The sequence below is a fragment of the Rhinopithecus roxellana genome, chromosome 6 (assembly GCF_007565055.1).
Source record: "Rhinopithecus roxellana isolate Shanxi Qingling chromosome 6, ASM756505v1, whole genome shotgun sequence".
In the NCBI taxonomy this organism is placed as follows: Eukaryota; Metazoa; Chordata; class Mammalia; order Primates; family Cercopithecidae; genus Rhinopithecus; species Rhinopithecus roxellana.
The window spans coordinates 42,101,419-42,121,826 of NC_044554.1; the positions used below are offsets into that span (position 1 = coordinate 42,101,419).

At 49.4% G+C, this 20,408-nt stretch overlaps 1 protein-coding gene across 1 annotated transcript in view; it reads left to right on the forward strand.

Annotated features, from left to right (window-relative positions):
* Window positions 1–495: 495 nt before the first annotated feature.
* GALNT17 (polypeptide N-acetylgalactosaminyltransferase 17) overlaps window positions 496–20,408 on the forward strand; it is a 612,717-nt gene continuing 592,804 nt past the window's right edge. The window contains exon 1 of the mRNA XM_010376806.2: window positions 496–1,391. Coding sequence (XP_010375108.1) covers window positions 1,154–1,391 — 238 coding nt within the window. The 5' untranslated portion in view covers window positions 496–1,153. The remainder of the gene's footprint in view (window positions 1,392–20,408) is intronic.

Below are 20,408 nucleotides of genomic sequence, written 5' to 3' on the forward strand. Positions count from 1 at the left end.
TGCCGCCACCTGCGTGTCCCCTCCGGGCTCCCCAGCTCAGGGGCTGTGTGGCTCTCGGTGCCGCAGCGGCGGTGTCACTGCGTCCGCCAATTGGGAGACTCGGCGTTTGGCTCCCGGGGGCGCGGGACGAGCAGCGCGGCCGGATCTGGCGAGCGGAGGGTGATACGGCGCGCGTCCCTCCCTGCCGCGCGTCCCTCCCCGCCGCCCTCCCCCGGGGCGTTTTCGGAGGGGTAGAGAACTGCTGTGACTTTTGAGGTCCGACTCCTTCCGGCCAGCCTCGCTACGCGCCAGCTCCCAGACAGGCTGGTGCGCCCTGCAGGCCCCGAAGGCTCTTGGCGCGGTTTGGGGGCTTGGAACGTGTCCGGGAGCCGGGGGCGCTGAGCGCGCTGGTGAGTTTGCCGGCGAGGTGGGGTGGACCCCGCGCGGGGGGCGGAGAGGACGTCGCGCTCGGCCCCGCGCCCGCCCCCTAGTGTTGCCCCCACTTTGAGAGTAATTGAGACTTGAGCGTGACTGCGGAGCCTCGAGGATGCGGGCGCCCCGCGCGAGCTTCCCCTCTGCCCGGCGCGATGGAGCGGGTCGGTGAGCGGAACAAAGGCGCCAGCCCGGGGGAGCGGGTCCTCTGCTGAAGAGCGCGGGTGGCGCGCCGCGACGGCCGCTTGCGGGCGAGGGTGGAGGCTGTGCGGCCCCAGGCGCGGCGCGCTCCGCCGTGGGCGGGCGGCGATCCCTGAGCCGGGCACCTGCACGCCGCTCCCTCTGCGCCTCTCGGGCGGCCCCGCCTGCCCGCCCCGGAGTCCGCGGCGCCGGCAGCTGGAGGTCCAGAGGCGAACCCCTTGCTGGTGCAGAAGAGAGACCCCGAAGTCCCTGGCCTTTCCCCGAGACGCCTGGAAGGGGCTGTGCGCCGTGGACTGAGTAGGCGTCTCGGGGAGCACTTCTGCAGAGCGGGGTCTTCCGTGTGAGCGATTCCGCGCTCCCCACGACCGTTCCGTCCTCCCAGCTGTCTCCGCCGCCCGAGCATCCCTGAGGTGGAGCGGGCAGGGGCTTGGATCCCTGCCGGCCGTCTGGTGTGTGTGGCTTGCACGGCCCCTGGCTGCCCCGCGCCTCGCCGGAGCCCCAGGGGGCGCGGGTCCGGGGCGAGGGCCGGCTGGGCTGTTTGATGGCTTCACTGAGAAGAGTCAAAGTGCTGCTGGTGTTGAACTTGATCGCGGTAGCCGGCTTCGTGCTCTTCCTGGCCAAGTGCCGGCCCATCGCGGTGCGCAGCGGAGACGCCTTCCACGAGATCCGGCCCCGCGCCGAGGTGGCCAACCTCAGCGCGCACAGCGCCAGCCCCATCCAGGATGCGGTCCTGAAGCGCCTGTCGCTGCTGGAGGACATCGTGTACCGGCAGCTGAATGGTAAGGACGCACGCCGGCGCCTCCGGGGCTCGGCGCGGCCGGGTCGGGCACAGGGTGAGCCCCGGGGTCCCTGCGCGCTGCGCGCTGTGCGCTGTGTCTGGGAGCCGGCACATCCTGGCTCCCGCGCTCTCCCTCTTACTCTTCCTGCCCCATCTCGGGCAGATAGCCGGGGCTGCTGGAAAGAACAACTTGCCTGATTCTTTTCCGTGCCCCACCTGCAAGTTTGGTTTTATCCTGGAAACCTGTCAGTACAGTTGGCTCCGGGTCCCCGCGTGCGGACTGGAAATCATTCCCTGGCGACTCCAGCCCAAGCGCAGAAACTAGTGTAGCGGCCAAATGGGACTGGAGGCACGCGGGCAGACGTGTAGGAGCAAATAGTTTTAGAGCCCAGCGTTTGGTGGGGGACCAGTAGGGAGCGGGGAGATTGGAGGGCTTAGATGTCTGCAGACAAAGGCAAGGCCCCAGGTCGTGGAGCTAATGCGCTTCGGTAGTATATCGGAGGAATATGCCATCTCTCTATGAGGCGAACTGCTTAGCTAAGAATGAGGACTCCTCCCTTCCCGCCTCCTTTGTTTCTCCTTGGCGGTTGCGGAGGGGCGATTGTTAAAAGTTCAAGGTGGGCCTGGGAAGTTTCCAGAATGTAGCAAAGCGAGATGTGGCATCCCATTAGTGACAATTGCCAGAATCTGTGCCATCTAAAATGTTGTCCTCAGTACTTCAGGAGAAGAGGGAGACTTTTTATGTGCTCTCGTCACACATGGGCCAGGTCATTAGGACACTTGCTGTCCCCAAAGTCGGAGTGAGTGTTACCTACCTGAGTACAGGCAGGTTTCCAGGACTCGTGGGGTTATCCAAGCAGATACATACTTAGGTACAGACTATGTCCACCCTTTCTGAGCTTCTAACTCATGTTCTCAAACGAACTGCAGATAATCACGCAGATCGTGATAATAATAACTGATGGAATTCTTCCTGTGTGCCAGATGCGTGCAAAGACATTACAAGTGCATTATCTCACTGTATGTTCACATCGGTCCAGCGAGGCTCCACCCATCCCCAGAGGGGAAATGAGAAAAAGAAGCGAGGCGAGGTTAACTAAGTTGCCTTGTGTTAAATAAGGTATAACTGCGCCCCAAACCGCTGTAATAGGAATAATAATAGAGTTTGGAGTCAGAACCCTGTGTCTGGTTGACCACAGAGCCTGTGCTCTTGACCCCATAGGCACAAACTTCTATCCATGGTTTCCACCTAAGTGAAAGGAGTATTAGGTTTGTTAAAAACAAAAATATGTGGAATTGCAAATACAGACGTATACCTTCTCACATTGGAGGATCAGGCTCAGCTGTCTTCACCGTGGTGGCAGGGGGCAGGGAGAAGGAGGATGGCAGATGGTTCTCTTCCTGCTCACCAGTGGTCCCTGCTGGGTACTCGGGGGAGGGATGGGATGGACGGAGAGGGGAGGTCAGATCTCTGAGCAGGTGAAAGGACGCTGCGGACTTCTCAATGCCATTTGACAGGTATCCAGGGGATGCCTTGAACTTACAGGGTATGTGGCCTGGCTGTCAGGGTAGCCCACGAAAGTTATGCGGAAGCTCTTCTCTCAAGGTGTCTGAAATATGGCACAGAATGCAATAAAAACCCATAGTTCCTTTCTGGAGGAATCAGAAACTTACGGAATGGCTTCTAATTTGGGATAGATTCCTGCCGTAGACATACCCATAGGAACTTCAAAGGATAACCTGGTTTCCCTCACTCATCAGGCTTTTCTCAGGGACACAGGTTATTTTAGTATCAGTTTCTTTGTTTTATGTTTTCCTTGCTTTTTTTTTTTTTTTTTTTTTTTGTGAGACAGAGTTTTATTGCTCTGTCACTTGGGCTGGAGTGCAGTGGTGCAGTCACAGCTCACTGCAGCTTCGAACTCCTGGGCTCAAGTCATCCTCCGGTCTCAGCCTCCCAAGTAGCTGGGTCTACAGATGTGCATCACCACACCCTGCTAATTTTTTAATTTTTTGCAGAGACAGGGTCTTGCTAGGTTGGCCAGGCTGGTCTCAAACTCTTGGCTTCAAGCAGTCCTCCCGCCTGGGCCTTCCAAAGTGTTGGGATGACAGGAGTGAGCCACCATGCCTGGCCCCAGTATTAGTTTCAATTAGGAGCACTAAATGTTATATAGCTGTACCCCAAACTTTCCTCATAGGAATAATAAAATTCTATAATAATAACTGATGGAATTCTTGCTGTGTGCCAGATGTGTGCAAAGACATTACAAGTGCATTATCTCACTGTATGTTCACATCTGTCCAGAGAGGCTCCACCCATCCCCAGATGAGAAATGAGAACACTAGGTGAAGGAAGGTTAGGAGGCTACTTTCTACATGCCACAGACTTACATGAACCCATTGAGCCTTTACAATGACCTGCGAGATGGGTGCTCTGACACCCGCGTGAACAACTGGCTCACAGTCACCCAGCTAGTGAGTGTCAGAGCTGGGAATTGAACCTGGAATGTCAGGCTCCAGAATGGAGCTTCTTAGCTCCTGCAACAGTGTCTCGATCTTTAGCATGTGCATCACGCTGGCATCTGGCTTCCTTCTCTGTGGCCTTCTGCCCTGTAAACAGTTCCTGGGCTGGTGGAGTCAGGTGCTGTGGGGCGGGAAGGCTGAGTTTTCCTGACTTGCAAGTTGGCAGCAAGGCCAAGTTGAGAGCTTTTCCTGGGCAAGCTAAGAATGCAAGCTGCGACTAGTCAGATGTCATCGGCCTGACTGCCTAGTGTCATTTGCAGTGACATGAAGCCTGCAGGAAAAGAGCAGGGAAAAATTGTGAAATATAGGGGACTCTTCCTATCTCCACCTGGCCCCTCAAGCACCTTCATCCTCTGCCGGTGCTTGTTTTTGGTAATGCGTGTCCCATCTGTTGATGCTCTCCACCCGCTGCAGTGGGAGGCTGCGGCGAGAAGGCAAAGGGCTCCTAGTGCCTGGGGAGACACGTGTTCTCTTGCTCTGCAGCCGGTCTTCATTCATTGCTCCCGAGGGTGGAGAAGGAAACCTTGACCTTAATGTTCTTTATTCCCTTGGAATTGATGGAGAGGCTGCTAGAGCTGGTGCACTGTGCATGTAAGAGGGCCAAGGCCACTTGGTACGGAGTGGGAACCTGGCATTTTAAAGGTTGTTCAAGTTTCTTAAATCTTTCCCGTGGACTCCTGTGAAATCCAAGCAGGTGGGACCTCCTCCTGGCTGCTGCTGCTTTTTTTTTTTTTTTTTTTTTTTTTTTGAGATGGAGTCTTGCTCTGTCGCCGGGCTGGAGTGCAGTGGTGAGATCTCCGCTCACTGCAATCTCCGCCTCCTGGGTTCAAGCGACTTTCCTGCCTCAGCTCCCAAGTAGCTGGGACTACAGGCGCCCACCACCACGCCTGGCTAATTTTTGTATTTTTAGTAGAGACGGGGTTTCACCATGTTGGCTAGACTGGTCTTGAGCTCCTGACCTCAAGTGATCCGCCCGCCTCGGCCTCCCAAAGTGCTGAGATAACAGGCGTGAGCCTCTGTGCCCTGCCTATAGGCTTCTTTTTTTTTTTTTTGAGACAGAGTCTCACTCTGTTACTCAAGCCGGAGTGCAGTGATACAATCATAGCTCATTGCAACCTCTACTTCCCGGGCTCAAGTGATCCTCCCACCTCAGGCTCCCTAGTAGCAGGAACTACAAGTATGTGCTACCATGCCTAACAAATTTTTTGTAGAGATGGGGTTCTGCCAAGTTGCCAGGGCTGGTTTCAAACTCCTGGGTTCAAGTGATCCCCACCCCACTCCATTTCATCCCCCTCCCCATCCCCGGCCTTGGCCTCCCAAAGTGCTGGGATTAGAGGTGTGAGCCACAGCGCCTTGACCATAGGCCTTTTAAGGGCTGGAACCATATTTTTGACTTTTAATACCACCTCCATCCCTCATCACACCACAGTCCCTTGCACTTAATGGGGGCACTTAAGGTTTATTGGTTGATCAAGTTGTTGGGAACTAGTTTGAGGAGGTAAGTGATGGCCAGATAGGAAATAACCTCAAGGCTGTAAAGGCTGGGTTGGGTTGGATGGATGTGGAGAGGAGTGGGGGCTGGGAGGACTCAGCTAGAGAGACTGTGTGTGAGGAAGCCTTCTTGCCTGCGCCATCTTGTGGCTCCTCTAGTCTTCACCTTCCTGACTGAAGAGAACGAGATCCTTTGAGGCCCTCAGACGAAGGCCCTCAGAAGTGAGCCAGGTTAGGAATCGGCAAGTTTCAGCGTGTTTTCGTTAAATGTATGATTTCATAACGTGAATATGGCTTTATAGTTAACCCTTGAACAATGCAGAGGTTAGCAACGCCAACCCTTGCACAGTCAAAAATCCAAGTATAATTTTTGACTCCCCCAGAACTTAGCTATTAATAGCCTACTCTTGACCAGAAGGCTAACTGGTAACATAAGCAGTTGATTAACACTTATTTTCTACGTTGTGTGTATTACACACTGTATTCTTATAAAAAGTAAGCTAAAGAGAAGGATATATTAAGAAAATTGTACAGGCTGGGTGCATTGGCTCATGCCTGTAAAATCCCTGTACTATGGGAAGCTGAGGTGAGAAGATCAGTTGAGGCCAGGAATTTGAGACCAACCTAGGCAACATAGCAAGATCTGATCTTTACAAAAATCAGCCGGGCATGGTGGTGCACACCTGTGGTCCCAGCTCTTCAGGAAGCTGAGATGGGAGGATGTTTTGAGCCTAGGAGTTCGAGGCTACAGTGAGCTATGATTGTACCACTGCTCTCCAGCCTTCTGGCTCAAAAGAAAAAGAAAAGAGAATCATGTGGAAAGAAAATATATTTACTATTAATTGAGTAGAAGTGGATTATTGTAAAGGTCTTCATCCTGGTCATCTTCACATTGAGTAGGCTGAGGAGGAGGAAGGGTTGGTCTTGCTGTCTCAGGGGTGGCAGAGGAAGAAAAAAAGTCTATGTACAGGTGGACCCGTGCAGTTCAGACCCTTGTTCAAGGGTCAACTACATATTCTTTTTTGTAGAATACAATTAATTCATGTTTATTGTAAAAAATTTGGAAAATCTAAACCAGTTATATAGGAAACAATACCGTGTTTAAAAATTTTTTAAACGATGGCCTGTTGGCTTCGTACCAGCATTAAGAAAGTGGACCTAGTGGCCAGGCACAGTGGCTCACACCTGTAATCCCAGCACTTTGGGAGGCCGAGGTGGGTGGATCACTTGAGGCCAGGAGGTCCAGACCAGTCTGGCCAGCATGGCGAAACCCTGTCTCTAAAAAAAATACAAAAATTAGCAGGGTGCGGTGGCTCGTGCCTGTAATCCCAGCTACTCTGGAAGCTGAGGCAGGAGAATGGCTTGAACTTGGGAGGCGGAGGTTGCGGTGAGCTGAGATTGCACCACCACACTCCAGCCTGGGTGACAGAGCAAGATTCGGTCTCAAATAAATAAATAGAATAGCATAAAATAAAATAAACAAGAAAGTGAACCTAGGGACAGATGAATTTCTTGTTAGAATTCTTCTGTACATGATTTTTGGCTTTCTATCATGTTTCTGTCACCTTCTGAGGAAGTTACTTATTCCTCTCATTTTAGAGGTGAGAAAGGTGAGAAACAGAGATACTATGTGACTTCTCCAGGGTAACACAGGGAAGGGCAGAGCCAGGTTCAGGAATACCAGGGTACTTCCTCCCAGGAGTCCAGCACTTTCCTAATGAGTAAGGGGAAAGAGATGGAGGGGTCTGGAATTTCACTTGCCCCTCGCAGGCTCCAAGCCTTAGAGACACCCCCTCCCCTCCTCAGAGTCCCCACGCAGGCTGCACATCAGAGCTGTATCCCTGTGAGCCCAGGGCAACTCTGTCATAAGAAGAAATGCAATTGATTCAACTTAGGTACCAAATTTAGATTTCAGAAGGATATTGAATAGAATATGAAGTAGAGTTGCTTAAAGAAATTGAAAATCTTTGTAGAAATGGAGAGAAGTCAAAATTACCTCTTGCATTCCTGCCCCCAAGCCACTCAGGCACTTGAAGTTGGAGTCTGAGCGATAGGAAACCAAAACTCTCCTATATAGCCCCAGCACACCACAACCCACCCGACCGAACTCCCTAGGCAAGGAAAGTGAGTTGGCACAGAGAGACAGAGGGTCAGGTGTCCAAGGTGGAGTCAGAAAGAGAGGGATGGTGGCCGGACACGGTGGCTCATGCCTGTAATCCCAGCACTTCGGGAGGCCGAGGCGGGCAGATCACTTGAGGTCAGGAGTTCCAGACCAGCCTGGCCAAGGTGGTGAAACCCGTCTCTACTAAAAATACAAAAATTAGCTAGGCTTGGTGGTGGGCATCTGTAATCCCAGCTACTCAAGAGGTTGAGGCAAGAGCATCGCTTGAACCCGGGAGGCAGAGGCTGCAGTGAGCAGGGATCATGCCACTGCACTCCAACCTGGGCGACAGAGCGAGACTCTGTCTCAAAAATAAACAAACAAGCAAACACCAAAACCAAAAACAAAAAGAGAGGGATGGCGTTTGGAAAGCATCTCTGTTCATCAATGCCAGAGGTGGTCTGGTGTTATATTTCTTCTTTCTTGCAGCCCACAGATGCTGGATGGTACCACCATTTCCTGCAGGAAGGAGTGAAGGGAGGGAGAGGGCACATGTGTATATTAAAATCAGTCGCTGCAGGGAACATCAAAAGGAAACCAGGGCAGTTCAAGCCTTCATTTGCTGCACACAGACATTCCACAGGGATTGAGGAGAGGTGCAGGCCCTGGGTTGTGGAAGTCTCGGTCCCAGATCCAGGGCTTGGGTGCTAGAGGGACACCTACTCCCTTTACCTCTGAGGACTCACGGTGTCTGGTTGCAGCTGGCCCCTCCTGAAGAAACAGGGAGTCTTGTTTCTGGACAGCCCTCAGATGCGGGCACATCTGTGTTGGCAGGTGAGTGTGACTGGCACCCTGCCAGTGGGGGCAGCTGCCGCCTGCCCAGCCCAGAGGTAGCAGGAGAGGCAGCCAGTGTCATTCTTGCTGAAAAAACCCAACCCACCTGACCTTTGCTTGTTGCCAAATCTGGAGTGCCCTCTGTGGACAGGAAGAAAGCTCGGTAATTACTTAGAGCTAAGAGTGACCACAGGAAGACGGAACGTGAGCACACCCAAGCCCAAGGCCAGTGAAGAAACAACCTAAGATTAGATGACCTGGGAGTCTTTAAGAATATATTAGAAGAACCAGGCGCGGTGGCTTATGCCTGTAATCCTAGCACTTTGGGAGGCTGAGGCAGAAGGATGGCTTGAGACCAGGAGTTTAAGACTAGCTTGGGCAACATAGCAAGACCTTGTCTCTGCAAAAAGTAAAAAATTAGCCAGACATTGTGGTGCATGCCCATGGTCGCAGCTACTCAAGAGGCCAAGGTGGGAGGAACGCTTGAGCCTAGGAGTTCGAGGCTGCAGTGAGCCATGATTGCACCACTGCACTCATCCATCCTGGGTGACAGAGCAAGACCCAAACTCTTAACAAAAACCCTCAAAACCAGTGTATTAAAAGGACACTCAGGGCCAGGTGCGGTGACTCACACCTGTAATCCCAGCACTTTGGGAGGCTGAGGCAGGTGGATCACGAGGTCAGGAGTTAGAGACCAGCCTGGCCAACATGGCGAAACCCCGTCTCTACTAAAAATAGAAAAATTAGCCAGGCGTGGTGGCGGGCGTCTGTAATCCCAGCTACTCGGGAGGCTGAGGCAGGCGAATCGCTTGAGCGTGGGAGGCGGAGGTTGCAGTGAGCAGAGCAAGACTCTGTCTCCAAAAAAAAAAAAAAAGACAGACTGAGTTTGATTTCCACTGTCGCTTATTACCTCTGTGACCTTGGGCAAGTCCCTTCACTTTTTAAGTGTAAAATGGGACTGTCATATGTCAGAATGAATTGAAATTCAAAATGTGTAGCATAAGTATGAAACCCAACACACAGCAGTTGTGAGAATACAAAGTACTTACGGGAAGGGCCATGCGTGCTGCTTCCCATCATATTCCCGAGACACTTAGAAGCTGCCCTCGGCCATGGTAGGTACTCAGGAGATGTTCTTTTTCTTTCTTTGTTTCTTTCTTTCTTTTCTTTGTTTTGAAACAGAGTCTCACTCTGTCACCCAGGCTGGAGTGTAGTGGGAAGATCTCGGCTTACTGTAAACTCTGCCTCCCAGGTTCAGGTGATCCTCCTGCCTCAGCCTCCCTGGTAGCTGGGATTACAGGCATGCACCACCACATCTGGCTATTTGTGTGTGTGTATGTGTGTGTATTTTTAGTAGAGACAGGGTTTCACCATATTGGCCAGCCTGGTCTTGAACTCTTGACCTCAAGTGATCCTCCTGCCTCAGTCTCCCAAAGTGCTGGGATTACAGGCATGAGCCACCACATTTGGCTCTGTGTGTGTGTGTATGTGTGTGTGTGTGTGTGTGTGTGTTTAGTAGAGATGGGGTTTCACCATGTTGGCCAGCCCTGTCTTGAACTCCTAATCTCAAGTGATCCTCCTGCCTCAGCCATCCAAAGTGCTGGGATTACAGGCATGAGCCACCGTGCGGGGCCCTCAGGAGATATTTCTTGAATGGATGCTTGGACAGCTAGAGATGCTTCGTAGCACAGTGTGGTCATTGTTTTTTGCTATGTGAATTTCAAACGAGGTGAGAGGAGGTCCTTTTCCTTGTAACCTTCTTGGACTCTTTGGACTACTTTTGGATCCTTCTCTCTTCCATGTGTTTATCTGAGCCAAACTCCATTTCCTTCTTCCTTCTCCTCGCACCCCCTTACTTATAATGATGGTGCCTTTGGCTGATGACTTTTGATGCCTAGGAGAAGAAATGGCAGCCTGTCTCTGTCAAACCCAATTACAGAACACGACGGTCATTCATATCCATCAGTGAGCACTTTCTTGCTGGGAGGCGTAGGCTAGATGCTAAGAGTACAATGATGTGCAGAGATCGTGCTTACTTAGGCATTGTGGAATAGTGGAAAGATACCTTTGTGGCTTTACCAGGGATGTGCTATGTCCCTAAAGAATATTAGACTGACGGGGCACGGCGGCTCAGGCCTGTAATCTCAGCACTTTGGGAGGCCCGAAGCAGGTGGATCACTTCATCAGGAGTTCGAGACCAGCCTGGCCAACATGGTGAAACCCCGTCTCTACTAAAATTACAAAAATTAGCCAGGCATGGTGGCGCATGCCTGTAATCCCAGCTACTTGGGAGGCTGAGACAGGAGAATCACTTGAACCTGGGAGACGGAGGTTGCTGTGAGTTGAGATCGCACCACTGCACTCCAGCCTGGGCGACAGATCGAGACTCCGTCTCAAAAAAAAAAAAAAAAAAAAGAAAAGAATATTACACTGAGCATGGAAGTAGGGAGGCTTGAACTGGTGCACTGTAGGTGCTTAGCCAATGAGTGCTGAATTTAAGCAAGAACACTTAGAAATTTTCATGCATGCACAGTAGGTGCCAGGTGGAGAGTCCACCTTGTGGAAGGTGTGAAAGCAAATCAGAAGAAATGGATTCTCTTGGCCGGGTGCAATGGCTTACGCCTGTAATCCCAGCACTTTGGGAGGCCAAGGCGGATGGATCCCTTGAGGTCAGGAGTTCAAGACCAGCCTGGCCAACACAGCGAAACCCCATCTCTACTAAAAGTACGAAAATTAGCTGGGTGTAGTGGCACCTGTCATCCCAACTACTTGGGAGGCTGAGGCAGGAGAATCACTTGAACCCACGAGGCAGAGGTTGCAGTGAGATGAGATCCCACCACTGCACTCCAGAGCGAGATTCTATCTTAAAGAAAGAAAAGAAATGGATGCCCTTGAGAGGTGGTCAGAGCCAGAACTAGGAATCTGCAGAGTTCCTGGCAAGGGAATGGCATGGGCAGAAGAGTGTGTGGGGACATGTAAGTGAGGAGGTGTGGTGGGAGCTCCTTGGTGAAGGGGAGTTTGTTAGGAGGACTGGGTGGAGGCTGGACTGGGCCAGGTTTTGGATCCCAGGTTGGTTTGGACTTAATTGTGTAGGCTTGGGACGCCATTATGTGACCGGGTCACTATGTTGACTTAATGTGATGTCATGTTGCGGCTTAGTGCATCCAGGGATGTTGGGAGAGTGGGTTGGAATGCAGCAGTAGGGCGGGGCGCAGTGGCTCATGTGGTGGCTCATGCCTCCCAACACTTTGGGAGAGTGAGGTGGGAGGATCACTTGAGCCTGGGAGTTCGAGGCCAGCCTGGGCAACATAGTGAGACTCCATCTCTATTTAAAAAAAAAAAAAAAGAATGCAGCAGTGGGTATAGAGAGCTGTTGTTGCTGGCATGGCTGGCCCTGCCATTCCTCTGAGTTGAGGACTCAACCAACCCTCTGAACCTCAGAGTGATTTCAGTTGCATGTCATTTGCTCCCTCTGTGACTCCGTGATCACATCCAGAACTAAGAGTCAACATCTGGGGCCGGGCGTGGTGACTCACGCCTGTAATCCCAGCACTGTGGGAGGCCGAGGCGGGCGGATCATGAGGTCAGGAGATCGAGACCATCCTGGCTAACACGGTGAAACCCCGTCTCTACTAAAAATGCAAAAAATTAGCCAGGCGTGGCAGGCGGGCACCTGTAGTCCCAGCTACTTGGGAGGCTGAGGCAGGAGAATGGTGTGAACCCGGGAGGCGGAGCTTGCAACGAGCCGAGATCGTGCCACTGCACTCCAGCCTGGGCGACAGAGCGAGACTGTGTCTCAAAAAAAAAAAAAAAAAAGAGTCAACATCTGGAATTGCTGCATTTGGAAAATCTGAATCAGCTTTGGAGCTCTCTGACCTGAGCCCTCTCTTGGGCTCCCACTTCTCTTACACCTTGTTAAGGTCCAGCCACCAACCTTGCCACTGTTTCTAGCTCCCTGTGCTCCTGTCCTTCCGTAATGGTGAGTCCATCAAAAATTCCCTTGTCAGCTCCTCGAGTATCCTCACCTCCTCGTCATCTGTGGCATCCACCAGCAACCCCTGATGGTGGATCAGCTTATTCCTGGGAAATTTCCCACCATGGTGGGCGTTGGTGCCATAGGATGCAAGCTCGGGTCTTACCCGGGCCCTCAGCATGTCCAGCACCTGATAATCATCATTATTATTGGTTGTTCACATCCATTAGTGAGCTCTTCCTTGCTGCAGGAGGAAGCTTAGATGCAAGAGTACAAGGAGTTACAGAGGTCACACCTATCTAGACATTGTCATCTGATTGGAAGGATACATGTGTAATTTTACCAGGGATATGCCAGGGCCCAAAAGTGTTACAGGACCAATAGGTTCATATGCCCACTGCTCAGTAACTGACCAATTACACCGAGACAGTAGGGTTTGTGGCAGAGAAAGAGTTTAATGATTACAGGGCACGGAGTGAGGAAATGGGAGGAGACCCTCAAATCCATCTCCCGAAGGAGTTCTGGGCTGGGGTTTTGTTTTGTTTTTGACGGAGTCTTGCTCTGTTGTGCAAGTTGGAGTGCAGTGACACGATTTCGGCTCACTACAACCTCCGCCTCCCGGACTTAAGCAATTTCTCCTGTCACAGCCTCCCAAGTGGCTGGGACTACAGGTGCATGCCACCATGCCTGGCTAACTTTTTGTGTTTTTAGTAGAGACGGAGTTTCACCGTGTTAGCCAGGATGGTCTTGATCTCCTGACCTCGTGGTTTGCCCACCTTGGCCTCCCCAAATGCTGCAAGTACAGGTGTGAGCCACCGCACCCAGTCTGGGCTGGGGCTTTTAAGGGGGTCATGGAGGACAAGGGGCTGTAGAATTGGGGTTATGGATTGGTCAGCGTAAGAGGAATGAAATTGTCAGGATGTGGAAACTGCATTCTTTGGTGAGTCAGCTTCTTGTAGGGTTCTTCAGGTCAGCTGATGTCCACAGATTCGTTGCTGTGTAAGACCTGAAAGAGTGTCTCAAAGGGAAAACTTAACACTTCATGTTTACCTTGTTATCCATGGAGCAGTTAAGGGGAACTATAATCTTGTTGCCAGGGTCGCAGCCTGGCAACAAAGCGAGACTATTGCTACAAAAGAACTAAGAACCTAGCTGGGCATGGTAGTGCACACCTGGAGTCCCAGCTACCCGGGAGGCTGAGGTGGGAGGATCTCTTTTGAGCCCAGGAGTTTGAGACTACAGTGAGCTATGATTGTGCCACTGCATTCCGGCCTGGGTGACAGTGAGACCCTGTTTCTGAAATTAATAATAAATACATAAAAAATAGGGTCTGCATGATTCTAGGACAGTAGGTAGCAAAAACCATGAGCAAGCAGGTCAGAGAACAAGCTGACCTACTGATGAACGCTGAATGTGCTGCAAGCTTGGTTTATTTTCATTCCTCCCCACTCTTCTTCCCTGATTAATTTTATAAAGTTCATACGGGTTTCTTTATTTTTTTATTTGTATTTTTTGAGAAGAAGTCTCACTTTGTTGCCCAGGCTGGAGCGCAGTGGCATGATCTTGGCTCACTACAACCTCCACCTCCTGGGTTCAAGCGATTCTCCTGCCTCAGCCTCCTGAGTAGCTGGGATTACTGGCGGCCACCACCACACCCCACTCATTTTTATATTTTTAGTAGACACTGGTTGTCACCATCTTGGCCAGGCTCGTCTCGAACTCCTGACCTCAAGTGCTCCGTCAGCCTTGGCCTCCCAAAGTGCTGGGATTACAGGCATGAGCCACCCCACAGGGCCCATACGGGTTTTTTTTTAAAGGAATATTTCTGTCCCTTTCCATTTTCCATACCTCCCTGAGCCAAAGAGGAGGTGAGCTGTGCTGGGCTTGGAGGGACTCTTCAGGAGGCGGTGGAGAGGGGTGAATGGAGTGGCTCAGTCTTCTCTCAGCTCCCCAACCGCTGAGTGACTGCTGATCTCAAATGACAACTGCAGCCCACTTCTTACTGGGATTGTCACAGCTGTGGCTGCTGCAACAACTGAGTCCGCTGGGATATGCTGAGGCCAATGCCGGTCCCGGGTCCTCTCACTCCTGGATTCAGGGTTCATGTTGCAGGGGCAAGACCTGACTTCCTAGCAGCTCCTTAAGGGAGAAGAGATGGAATCCAAAAGTACAGGGAAGCCAACTCTCCATGGGTGGCTTTTGGCTGGAAGGATGCAGGAAGAGGGGAGCCACAAAGAAGCAGATAAATTATCTCCCGCTCAGCAGTGCAGTCTGGAGATGTGGTGCCCATGTGGCCCCTGGGAAGAAGTCCAGCGAGAGGAAGTGCTCACTGCATTCCCTCCCTTCTCTCTCCCTCCCTCCCTCCCCACCATCCTCCTCCCACAGCACTTAGAATAAATGCAGGACTCACGGGGGCTGAAAGACCTTCCTCTCCCCCAGTGATTGCTGCTCACGGGTCTTTAGACTGCTCTGACATGTGGATGACAATCGGCTGAGCCACTGATAGAGAAGTTTTCCCTTTTAATCATGTCCCTGTCATTGCTAACTGCAGAGTCTTAGCTTTGCCATGCATGAGTAATAAACCGCTGCTGTAATTACAGGCGGCCACGTCCAGACACCAACACGCGAGCGTGCTGACAGTTAATGGGGAACAGGGTTTCAGAAGGACTTCTTCCATCCTAGCCTCGGACACAATGGCTAATTGTGTGATTAGCGTTTACTGAGGAATGTCCTGTAGTTACACACAGCTTGTCAGGTGCTGTACTTCCCTGGTGAAAGAGCATGAATTTGGGTTCGGGAGACCATGGTTGTAGGTTTACTCTATTTCTAGGGACCAAAGTTTATGCATCTATAAAATGAGACCGGTATGATTATAGGTTTCTTTAACCCTCAGATTATGAATAACATCTCTTTCTCTCATTGTATTTATGCATTATATATATAATATTACATATTATATATAATTTATATATGTATATATAATATATTTATAAGTTCTGTCTTTCTAAAGAACCCTGACAATACTATGAGATATTATATATGTATATAACATGTATACATTGTATATACTATATATTATATATTTTATTGCATTATATATATGTATTATATTATTACGTTATATAATATATAATATGTAAATATATATTATGTAGTTATATATTATATATAATATATAAGTATATATAATATACACATATAATTATATATAATATATAATGTATATTATATAATGTGTATATAATAGATAACAATATATACATATGTTTATTATCTATTGTATATTATATGTGATATATATAATATATATGAGTTTGTTAAGTATTAACTTACACAATCACGAGGTCCCACAATAGGTTTGTCTGCAACCTTGAGGAGCAAGGAGAGCCAGTCCAAGTCCCCAAACTGAAGAACTTGGAGTCCAGTGTTCGAGGGCAGGAAGCATCCAGCACTGGAGAAAGATGTAGGCTGGGAGGCTAGGCCAGTGTAACTTTTCATGTTTTTCTGCCTGCTTTATATTCAGCTGGCAGCTGATTAGATGGTGCCCATCCAGATAAAGGGTGGGTCTACCTTCCCCAGCCTACTGACTCAAATGTTGTTAATCTCTTTTGACAACACCCTCACAGACACACCCAGGATTAATATTTTGTATCCTTCAATCCAATCAGGTTGACACTCAGTATTAACCTTCACATTCATCTTATTAAAATCTCAGGCATTCTCCAAGGACCATTTCTTTTTTCTTTTTTTTTTAGATGGAGTCTCACTCTGTCTGCACTCCAGGCTGGAGTGCAGTGGCATTATCTCAGCTCACCACAACCTCGCCCTCTCAGGTTCTAGCGATTCTCTTGCCTCAGCCTCCCCGGTAGCTGGGACTACAAGCGTGCACCACCACACCTGGCTAATTTTTTGTATTTTTAGTAGAGATGGGGTTTCACTATGTTGACCAAGCTAGTCTCAAACTCCTGACCTCATGCTCTGCCTGCCTTGGCCTCCCAAAGTGCTGGGATTACATGCGTGAGCCACCGCGCCAGGCCTCTCCAAGGACCATTTCAAAAGCCCTTCATTCCCTGTAACCTCCCCTGACCACCTTGTCAGAATTAAATGTCCTTTCTTCTCACCTCTTATGGTACTTTCAGTGGATCTTCTTTTAGCCCTCGTTCATCTCGGTGTTTCCCCAAAATGAATTGTTGACATGGCCAGCCCAATAGCTTCCAAGATAATGGGTTTCATTCATTTTTACAAAATCCCTCTCTGTGTCATTTAGGAATTAATTTGTCAGCAAGTAATTTGTTCTCATTTCACAAGTCCAGAGGTAGTGGTAGCTAGCACTGGTTTGGCATCAGAGTGTCATGGCTCATGCCATTATGTATCTTTTAGTCTTTTCCACATGGTTACAACATGGCTGCCGCAATTCCAGCCATTGCATCTTTGTACCAGCTAGGGATTCCTGTACTGGTGGCCACATCTGCTCTTATTGTTTACCCAGGAAAGAAGATCTTTTCCAGAAGTCTACATGGTAGGCTCTCACATGTGAACCAGGACATAGTTCCATGACCAACTTTGCTTCAAGAGAATAGTTGCTTTCTAGAGAAAATAAGTATGGTGGTAGCAAAAGAGAAGGAGAGAGGGCACGGCATTTGCATTGTGAATCCACAGTGTCCACCATGCCCTCTCTACCGCTAATACATTCCATTGAATATTAAAACTTAGCAAGATTCTTGGCCAACTAGAAATTCAATTAACTAGAATACTGAAGGCTTCAGGCATTCATACATACATACATAATTGTATTTTGCCTGTTAAGACATTTTTACATCTCTGAAATTGGGAGTTACCTTATGATCAGTGACATGTCATCATTTAATTGGTAGCATATTTTTTCCCCCTCAGGGGTCCATAAAAATGGTGTATCTTGCAGTTGAAGGCATCTTAAGATTTGATGAAATACAGTAGTATTATGGTATTTTTATGTGTATATGTATACCATAGTTAACCATATGCAACTATTTGATTTTGTTGTTTTGAGACAAGGTCTTGCTTTGTCTCCCAGGCTGGAGTGCAGTGGTACCATCGTAGCTCACTGCAGCCTTGAACTCCTGGGCTTAAGCGTCCCAAGTAGTTGGAACTCCAGGTACGTGCCAACAAGCCCTGCTGATTTTATAAACTATCTTTTTATGGAGACGGAGTCTTGCTGTGTTGCCCGGGCTGCTGTCAAACTCAGGGCTGAAGCGACCCTCCTGCCTCGGCCTCCTGAGTAGCTGGGACTGCAGGCGTGCACCACCACGCCTGGCTAATACACAGCCATTTCTTTTTTTTTTTTTTTTTTTTTGAGACGGAGTCTTGCTGTCTCCCAGGCTGGAGTGCAGTGGTGCGATTTCGGCTCACTGCAAGCTCCGCCTCCTGGGTTCACGCCATTCACCTGCCTCAGCCTTCCAAGTAGCTGGGACTACAGGCACCCGCCACCATGCCTGGCTAATTTTTTGTATTTTTAGTAGAGATGGGGTTTCACCGTGTTAGCCAGGATGGTCTCGATCTCCTGACCTCGTGATCCACCCACCTCGGCCTCCCAAAGTGCTGGGGTTACAGGCGTGAGCCACCGTGCCCGGCCACACACAGCCATTTCTATTGAACGTCAACCACATATGAAGTGTTTTACGTTAACTTAATTCGACATCAGACCTATTTATACTATAACACCTGTTTTACATGTGAGGAAGATGAAACTAAGGGAAATAAATTGTCCAGAGACACCTACCAGCTGCTCCATTCTGGGTCTCCTTTGCAAAGTTGGTGCTCACTACCTCCTGGGTGTGGGATTGAGTCTTGCTCGGTTGGTGGTCCAGGACTGCAGTGGGGGAAAATGTGTGCTGGGGTGAGCACAAGGATGCTGGCAACCAGGGTCAGGATGGTTGCAGGGAACCCTCCTTCACCCAGGTTAGCAGTCACTCGTGTGTAAAGTTGTAAAGCTGTTAATTCCAGGACTCTAAATTATGCTGTGCGAGCTTTAAATCCAGCTCATAATTAGAACAAAATGTGAGAAAAGTGAAATTGATATTAAGTTAATTAAAAGGCTTTGCTTCTATTTGCAAGGAAATTAGCACAACAAAACAGGAGTGCTGACAAGTGCACATTGTTAATTTCTTCTTCATTTGGGTGACTCTCAGCAAGCCTCTGGCAAGTTTTGTTCCTTGACTTCTGCCCTGTGTCCTCCCTATGATTGCACATCCATTGTGTTGGTATCATGGTGGCTTTAATTGGGCAAGATGTAGTGTAAATGACTTGGGACAGTCACTTTTGAATGGATGTTAAGCCTTGCATAGGAGCTTCACCTTCCAGCTGAGGTCGCAGGCCCTGGAAGTGTGTTGGGGGCTGGAGGAGGGGCTTTCAGAGGTTTTGTCATTGCCTAGGCACACGCTTCTGGGAAGCTGATACAAATGGCTGATGCAGTTGTCTTGCGTCGAGAATGTAACTCCTTTGATTTCAGGGCACCCTTCTCATTCCTGTTCACCATCCTGATCTGTGCCACAGACCTAGGTTTGAGTGGCAGTGTAGAATTTTAGTTTGGAGTTCCTGAAGGGAAAGAACATGTTTTTTTTTTTTTTTTTTTTTTTTTAATGGTACCTATTATACCAGGGTCTGGATTAGAGAGGTCAACATCAAGCAGCGTAGAACTACCACTGTCTCTAGTTGCGGTGGCAGAGGCAATGCTGTGTTCACCAGGGGATTTTTTTTCCTCTTGGGCACAGAGCTAATCTTCAGGCTCCCCTGCAGTTAGATAGGGCCATGTGATTGAGTTCCGGGCAATGAGAGGTAGACGGAAGTAATGTTTGCTATGATCAGGCTTGGCCCACAAAAACTCCTGCGGGGTCCTTCGTGCCTTCTCTCTTTACCTTTCAGTGATGGCCTTGGAGTTCACCTCTTGGTGGCATACAAGATGGAAGGATCCTAGCCAGGCACGGTAGTGTGTGCACGGCAGTGTGTGTAGTCCCAGCTACATGGGAGGTTGAAGCGGGAGTATCGCGTGAGCCCAGGAGTTGGAAGTTGCAGTGTGCCATGATCACACCACTGCACTCCAGCCTGGGCAACAGAGCGAGACCTTGACTCCAAAAAAAAAAAAAAAAAAAAAAAAGAGGAAGGATCCTGGTCCTTGAGTGAATATGTGGAGCAGAGTACTGTGCTCCTCAGCCATCTCCTGCTATCTCCTGCATGGGACCATTGTGTTCAGCCATTGAGATTTTAGAGCTTCTCTGTTATAGCAGCTAGTGTTATTTATGGACTAATTCAGTTAGGTAACTACCTAAGTGACAGGCCAGGCTGTCTACTCTCCCTTTCTGCCCTTGATTCATGTGATCAAGGAATTTTTTTTTCCTCTTGGGCACAGAGCTAATCTTCAGGCTCCCCTGTAGTTAGATATCAATCAAATATTGATTGATCTTAAACAATAAGTTTGGGGAGGCAGTGAGATGGTTGGATTGGACGCCACCTATTTCTAGATCAGATTCTGTGCTTGATCTGCTATTGGATTTAAGAAAATAGCCTTGGCTGGGTGCGGTGGCTTACGCCTGTAATCCCAGCACTTTGGGAGACCGAGGTGGGCGGATCACAAGGTCAGGAGATCGAGACCATCCTGGCTCACACGGTGAAACCCCATCTCTACTAAAAATATAAAACATTCGCCAGGCGTGGTGGTGGGCGCCTGTAGTCCCAGTTACTCAGGAGGCTGAGACAGGAGAATGGCGTGAACCTGGGAGGCGGAGCTTGCAGTAAGCCCAGATCGCGCTGCTGCACTCCAGCCTGGGGAACAGAGCGAGACTCCATCTCAAAAAAAATTAAAAAAAAAGAAGAAAATAGCCTTGTTTCTCAGTATACCAGTACTCTATTTACAGGATGATGGAATGATTATAATCATCCCCTACTTACGCTGCTTCTTGGAGCTGAGGGATAAGTATTGAAATATGGCTAAGTTGTTTGCAATTATAAACAACTAAATAATATATGCATTGTCTTTATTACAGTTTCTACTGAAAGGAACTGGCATTTTTCAAGACGAGACAAACTGAAAAGGTTAGTTTAAGCATTAGCAATTAAAAAAATCA